Source organism: Scardinius erythrophthalmus, assembly GCF_964197995.2.
Source record: "Scardinius erythrophthalmus genome assembly, chromosome: 9".
NCBI lineage: Eukaryota > Metazoa > Chordata > Actinopteri > Cypriniformes > Leuciscidae > Scardinius > Scardinius erythrophthalmus.
In genome coordinates, this window is record NC_138229.1 from 16,449,105 (window position 1) to 16,457,379 (window position 8,275).

An 8,275-nucleotide genomic window follows, 5' to 3' on the forward strand; every position below is an offset into this window, starting at 1 on the left:
TGGGAACTATATTCTCACTAGGCGTAGGAGCACAGCTACTTGGGCGGAGTGGCTACTTGGGCGGAGTGATTAGCGCAGCACACGAGACGCCCTGTTGATGGTTCCGTAAACAAAGTAGCCACTCCGCCCAAGTAGCTGTGCTCCTACACCTAGTGAGAATATAGTTCCCAGTATTTATACGAATAGTATAATAGTATTTATATAGTATTTTAATAGTATAGTATTTATAGTTAAAAATGGTCTCTGTCTCATATAGCCTTGTTATTTGTACACGCTGTGACTATACAGATCACAACATGTAAATGGGAAAATGTTTGCATTATTTTGTCACTTATTGGGATTAGTATGCTACCTTATCCATTTACATCCAGTCTTTGTGCTAAGCTAGGCTAGCGGTGGGTGCGTCAAATAACACTTACAGAACGCACAGAAATGAAAAAGGTATATATGGACTTATCTAACTCTGGGGGATACTGTGAATAAGCTAAAGTCCCAAAAAGTCGGAGTGTTCCTTTAAGAAAACTTCCAAGAAACGTATGTCATATTTCACCCTAAAATCAAGAGAAATTCTATATTACATTAGGAAAAACATAATTATACCATTCATGTGGAGGGGAAATGCATTTAATAATCAAAATAGTGTAATTATTATTATTTATTTTTTATTACATTCATTGTTAATGTGCAGTTTTTATTTATGTATTTATTTTAATTTTGGGATTTTAAACATATATTTACATAACAGTATTTTACATTACAGTATTTTTTCTCTCATGCTCAACAAGGCTGTATTTATTTGATAAAAAATACAGTAAAACAGTGATATAATGAAATATTATTACAATTTAATATGTTGATTTGGTGCTCAAGAAACATTTCTTAATTTTCATTGTTTAATATTTTTTAGCATTGTTTAGCATTTATTTGAATTAGAAATCTTAGCAAAAATATTTATAAATTATAAATTTCACTTTTGTCACAATTTAATGCATCCTTGCTGAAAAAATAATGAACAAAATCTTACTGACCCAAAAACAGTTCTGTATACAGTACACTATACTGTCCAAAGGTTATTTTCATTTATTATTATTATTATTTTGGGTGAATTATTACACACAGTTCTTAAATGATGTTTACAATTTTCTTCTTTTTTTCCGTCTGTTAAAGAATAGCCTATACTGTTAAAGTTGGATTGGTCTGCCTCTGATTTTGGCCTAATCAATAAAAAAGTGCTAATATTGGTCAGTACTTGCACATTTCCACATGAGATCTGCCAGTTTTCAGTGTACATTTTATTTTAATGTCTGATTACATTTAGAGCATATGCAATTCTAGATTAAGAGCTTTTGAATGAAAGCAAATCAATGTAGATTTATTCATCAAAAGTATTGTCAGCTAGAACATGAAAATTGTCGGGATCGGTCATAATCAGTACACGCCAAGATTTGTATTCACTTGTAGTTTATATGTTCCTCCCACATTGGACTCTGGTACACTTGTAACCTTTTTAAACAGCTGCTGAGTGATTAGACGACTCTTAGTAGACTTTATAGCTGTTCCACTATGGTGGTCTAATACAGTCAGCTTCACACACACACTCTCTCTTTCTCTTCCGTCTCAATGTCTTTCTCTCATTCACTCTCACTCTTTCTGTTCCCGTCCTGTTTACCGCTACTGGCTGTTCGCGTGTGTTAGCCACAAAGGAGTGATAGACATCTCATAAACTCTAGCTGAACACTTTCTCTATAAGGTCCTGTGTTCCCAGCATCCTTGTCCTTAGGGGATTGAGCGTGTTGGGTTATGGCTGCTAAAAGCATCGCAGGTCCTGGAGACGGGGTTGTACGGCCAAGACCACCCGGCCTGTCGCTTGGCACCGTGTTGTAAGGTGCAATAGATTTGCAGGTGCTACGGAGGCTGATGACATGTACCTTTCCTCAGACTGTTTAGACTCCCTTGTTCCAACCTTCTCTCTTTGTGTTCGTCCCACTCGCTCGCTCTTTCTCTCTCTCTCTCTCTCTCTCTCTCTCTCTCTCTCTCTCTGGCATAGCACGCTCTATTTGTATTTCCCCAAACTCAGAACACAAAAACAGTCTTTTGTGCAGATTCCTTCACACTAAAATATGTCTTTATATGGATCATTAATCTTGCTCTCAAACGTTTAGTTTGGAATAGCCACATTCGGCAAGAGGATATCATCCTTCCTAAGCGAGTGTGTATAAGCCTGACACGTTTGTAAACTGTTTGCTTGTCAGTATGTGATGGAATGGCCCACAAAAGGTAAACTCTAGATATTATTAATTTTTTTGTTGTAGTTTAAACTTGTTTTCCTATCTTTTGATTCATTAAACCAGTCATCATATCAATACAATGCTGAAGCGACTCGTTTGAATTAAAGCAGAGTTTTGAATCTGAACAGAACACACAGCTCATCTCCTTTGAGGCACGGCGGATGCCTGACAACTCACTCTGAGAATCTTGTTCTGTCCCCTCACAGCTGAAAGAACCAATGAGGTCATCGTTGGATCAGACCAACTCATGGAGATCTAGAACCCTGGAGACGGATCACAGGCCCGAAGACGCCCAGATCAACCTGCTTCCATGTGCATAACCCCTGCACAGGATCCATTTTTTATATGTCCAAATAAAAATGGATTTATTTATCTCAACACTTCTGTTTTTGTTTTTTTGTTTTTCTCTCACCAGTTTGGCTTACAAAAAGTACCATTTGAATTTATACCATTTTAAAAGTGTTAAAATTAAATAATGCAATCAATTTAATGTGTTGTTATTATTATTATTGTTTATTATTATTATGATTAAAATTCAATTATTAATATTATTAAAAATGTAATTTTTAAATTAATTTAGAATTGTTGTGGTTATTGCTGATGTTAATAATAATAATAATAATAATAATATACACTTAACTTAAAATCATATTATTAAAATATAAAGAAATATTTTATAAGTAATGATAAAATAAACAACTGGCATGCTTACAAATTGTAGTCCATTACTGAATACAAATTACATTTAGTAATGTAATCTATTACATTACACGTTTTGGGTAATATAATCGGACTACTTTTTGGATTACTTTTGACCTACTTATTTATAACATTGATTTAAATAGTAATCATATTTTTTGTTAACCAAATGAAGTGCATTAAACATTACATCAGGGTTTTGCTAACTAGGTTTTGGGAAGGAACAGTTGATTCATACATTTATGAAAAGCTTAATTAAAGTTAAATCATAAAAATAAAGAAATAAAAACAAAGATTAAATATTTGAATTGTTTATGCTATGCTGCGCTTCAATTTTCCATGTAATTATAGTCGCCCGACTATAAAGAATTATGGAGAATCAAAGAATTCTGAATAATTTACTGCCAATTTGTGATGATTAATTAATAAAAAAGTAACTTTATTCTGATTATGAGTATTTTAAAATGTAATATAATGTAATTGCAAGTATTTAATTTCTGTATTACTTTATCCACATTACATTTAATCAGTTACTACCCAGCACTATATATATATCATGATATTGGCGTGGTATTGCGTCATGCATTCATAAATCTGAGTTGTGTGGTGTAAATGAATATAAAGTGTTAGATATATTGAGTTCATAAAATGTGTTTGGTTGGAGTTGTTGATCTTGGTGGGTGTCTGTGTAGTTTGGTTGTGGTTGTTTGTCCAGTGGATATCCCATCACCCATCTGCGTGACCACCGTGACTGGGACTGCATGCTCTGGTGCTGAAAGGAACAGATAACCACAATGGGGATAAGTTTATTTGTACACAAAAAGACTGAAAGAAATGGACCACCCAGTCAGACAGCGACTACTAACAGTTTCTTTTACTCTCCAATACTTGCAGGCTTTCACAAAATGCCTAAAAGGAGTACTTCCTAAAGATTTTCCTCTTTGCTGTCAACGATTTATAGCATTCCAGCACTTGTGCATCTCTTAAATTACAGGTCCCAGGTTCCCTGGTGACGATGGATTCAGAGCCTGAGGAAGAAGTTCTGACTCTCTGTGTGATTTATTACTATTCCAACTTATTGTTTTTAGGGCCAATCCGAGTCATTAGGTGTCACCGGTGGAATGATTGCACGTTCAATGTCTTCAAGCGGAAGCTTTGTTTTGGGGCGTATTGAAGTATTTCACAGTGACATCTCTTTCGTGTTTCCCTGTCTTTAAATCCATAAAATAATGTGTATTTATGAGTTTGTCACTGTTCCATTCGTCCTCCCTTTTCTCTTCATTATGATTCAAGACTTGAGGCAGATTAAGCTTATTGCGAATCCCTCAGTATAGTGTTGAGCCCAAGTGGCTTAATAACAATTTTTTTAGTGTCTCCAGATTTTTCCCTGGAGACACATAATGTTTATAAGATTGTTTGGTCCTATGATACATTGCACACGTTAAGTAGAGATGAAATAATTAAAATCCCCAAATGCCCCAGGCCCTCTCTGAATGCTTGTCATCTGCTAATACGAAACATGTGTCCTCCATTTTGTCAGTGTGATAACTAATCAGATGTCGTGCCCTTTGCCCCCTCTCGCCGCAGTGTCCGCGCTCGGACCACCAGACCTGGCTCAGGAGATGTGGCAGCAGTTGTTTTTCAAAGGTTTGTATATTTAGACAAAGCCTCCCAGAGTTGGAGTCCCCATGGCTGTGTTGGTTTGGAGCTGTGCGGAGCTGTGTTCAGTGTCATTCCCCACCCTTTGGGCCAAATGTGACAGATGCTTGTGTTTTCCTGGGCCTGGGATCAGATGTCAGCTGACAGATCATATATCAGGCCCACCTCGCTGTCTCTGTGTAGCTTCCAGCCTGGATTTCTAGACCTGTTTGGAAGCAAGCTGAGGTTCAAGATGACTCAAACTGAGTCAAACACACCATTTTAAACAGGTATTTTAAATGTATGCATACACACACACACTACTAGGGTCAGTAATCTATCGATCTGTCTGTCTGTCCATCTACACATTTATTCAGTAAAGATGCATATATGAATGCAAAGATACTGTTCTCTTAACTTTCTATTCCTCAAAGAATTATAAAAACACTTTCCACAAAAATATTAAGCAGCATCAACATTGAAAGTGGTTTCAGTATTGAAAATCAGCGTATCAGAATGATTTCTGAAGGGTCATGTGACACGGAAGACTGGAGTAAAGACTGCTCACAGATCACAGGAATAAATTCCATTTTAAAATGTATTAAAATAAAAATGCACTGACCTCAAACTTTTGAACGATAGTGTTTATATTGTAGAGATCTTACAAAAAAACACCATGATCTTACTGAAAAAAATCAATATTTTACAATTTGATCCATTTATTATTTTTAATAAGAAAATAATTATTAATTTTTTTTTTTAACAATTAATTGTAATGAAGAACATGGATGCTATACAAATAAATGTGAAAACATCTGAAATGTGTGCGTGTGTAGGCATATTTCAGATGTGTTTGTTTTCTCAATTAATTTTTTTTATATTTTATTAAGATTATATTACATTTTAATTATTTCTTTGCCATGCTTTTTTGGCATTATGAAAAATGTTACCACTGACAAGTATTTTTCACTATAGCAATGCCAAAAAAGCAATGCAAAATAAATAGAAGTGTACATTTAAAGATGTCATGGAAGCTTCTGTTTGAGTAGTTTAGATGCAAGCTGCACTGTAAACGAAGACACTAATGCTGTGGGTAAATTGCAGTAAGTACTGTACTTGAGAGTTGTCATAAATCATAGAGACTTGGATATAGCTATGCAACTTGTTACATCCAGAGGTCTTAAGAAGTATCGTGTACCATGAGAGCCAGTGACCTGATTGACCAAATGACAGGCACAGTCGAGCCCTTTGCTCTGAGGGACTGTATGAATGTATGTGTGTGTGTGTTTTGGGGGTAGGCGGTGTGTGTAGTCGGTGGGGAGGGGTGGAGAGATGGCTGAAGGCTTGAGCATGGTGGAGGGTGGTGAGAGGCTCGCTGGCCACCCAAGTGGCAGAAAACCTGCATGTTTTCTGCTGACCCCTACACATTAACAGAACACTTCCTCAATTTGTCTTCTGTGTTCTTGAGGCACAAACGAAATTTCCTCTCTTTTTCGCCTCCTTTTAAGACGCCGCATCCCCCACAAGCCTCCTGCAAATCCTCACGCCCACCTTCAGTGCACACACACTTAACAATTAGTACTTTCTTACTGCTGAACAAAGACAGTATGGAAGCTGTGTGGCCTGTAAAGGCCAATAACCTCTATGACATGTGAGGGACTGCGCGCTCTTTGAAATGAACATACTGGCTGCTTTACAACGCTCCCCAGGACGCTCGCTAAATAACATCGGAGCTTGTTTATCTCGCACGACCCCGGCGATGTTACACCCCTGTGACTGGTGGCTCTGTTCCTTCTGTAAGGAAGCCATAGACTAATCAAAACGCTTATCAGATTCTAGTTAAAGCGCTTCTATGCGAAAGATTTGTAATGATCCAAAAACGGTTAAAACGTTGCGCTTGTTGAGTCAAATTTGGAGCTGTGATATCAGAGAGCAGGTTTCTACTTTTGTGTCATGCACCTTTACCCAACTTTTTGGGTTGGATGTGCACAATTTCTGCAATTTAGTCATTGGACTATTGAGTATGGTTGTAGTTTTAGACAAGGCTTGATTCATTATATTAAATACATACAGAATGTATACATGCACTCCAACAGGGATTAAATAAGTAGAGAGATATCAGTAAGAAAACAAAGGGGTCTGATTTCATCTTGCCACCTGCTAGTTTTGTCCCAACAATACCCCTGTTAAAGGGCCACAAACAAAGACGGCTGAAAAAGTTTTTTAAGCGAGCCATTCATTACGATGACAAAGGGCAAAGAAATATATTATCATAATTAATCTTATCTGTAGCTGTGGGTGGCGGGTCTTTTCCTTTTGAGACTGATGGACCCTTACAATGCCAACATGTACACATCAGTGTGTCACAAAGCACTTTGGGGGCTAAGAATATTTTAAGCTTTGTAAACATTCGCCAAACAAGTCCTGAATGTTAGCCGGAGGCTAGTGACTCCCCATGCTTTTATCCACATCAAAACAGTGAGCCACTGGCAATTTGAATACAAAATTTGACTTCCTTTCTTAAGGATATTTCCAGAGCACAATGGCACAGGTTTCTAGTAGCCTATCTCTAGTTGTGTGGAAAAAGATCCACATTGCTTATTTAATGTGAAACATTTTTGTCAAATGTTATTAACGCTTTAACATATATCAAATATAATATTGTTTTTTTTTTCTTCTTTTGGGATCATTTTCTAAATTAGTCAATGTCCTGGTTTTGAAATATGATTATTGTCACTTACAAAACATGTATTTCTTTCCTAAATATTAGGTTCAGGTTCACAAAAATGCCATGTGAATTATAGCACTCTCATTGCGGTAGCTCTTTCTCCCTCTCTGTCCATGTGTATATTTATGTATGTATATGTGTACGTATATGTATATATTCTCTATATGTAATTATGATTGTTTATATATATATATATATATAATATAATGTTTTATTACTTATTATTGTAACTGTATGAAAAATATATGCTTTTGCTTGGCAATATTGTAGTACAACTGTAATGCCAATAAAGGTATATATGTATATGTGTGTATGTATGAATATGTGTGTATGTATATGTGTTTATGTATATATATAATGGTATTGACGCCAGTGAGCATCATTACCTTCTGATACCATATCTCAGAAGGTAATGATGCTCACTGGCGTCAACTACCATTAGAAGCTACTTGTCTGGTAGTTTCAAAGCAATTCGTTCATGGTGCTGATGCCTTTATAAGATAAATAAATTCAGCCCTGAAGCTTTTGAGGAAAATAAACACATCTTTGCCTGCGGAGCCTCTCAGCTGTCGTTTGATAGCCGTGCTTCGTTCTTTTGGAGCTTACCTTTACATAAGCAGGAACGGGCTTTGGCCGTTTATGTTTAGGGGCTGTGTGATGGCAGATTTCTGGACAGCGCATGGTCATCTCCCCAGTTTATTTATCCAAGGCCTCTAGACCTCGGCCCGGACCTCCCTCAGTTTGTTAGGCTTAAAGGGGCCCCCTACCGCATGGAGCAATTCCTCAGATTCCACATTAGCTCCCATTCCCAGCTGCCCTTACCCTCATCAAATTAAACAATTTCGAGAAATACGCTCAGTGTTGCCACAGTATACACGCATACATGCCCTTGTGCTTTCCCTTATGTCAGTAGTTCTTTAAA

At 36.7% G+C, this 8,275-nt stretch overlaps 1 protein-coding gene across 1 annotated transcript in view; it reads left to right on the plus strand.

The window, feature by feature from the left end:
* Positions 1-2,668, plus strand: part of eif2b3 (eukaryotic translation initiation factor 2B, subunit 3 gamma) — a 45,631-nt gene extending 42,963 nt beyond the window's left edge. Inside the window, exon 12 of the mRNA XM_081373444.1 lies at positions 2,495-2,668. Within this exon, the coding sequence (XP_081229570.1) occupies positions 2,495-2,547 (53 nt within the window). The 3' untranslated portion in view covers positions 2,548-2,668. The remainder of the gene's footprint in view (positions 1-2,494) is intronic.
* The last annotated feature ends 5,607 nt before the right edge of the window (positions 2,669-8,275 follow it).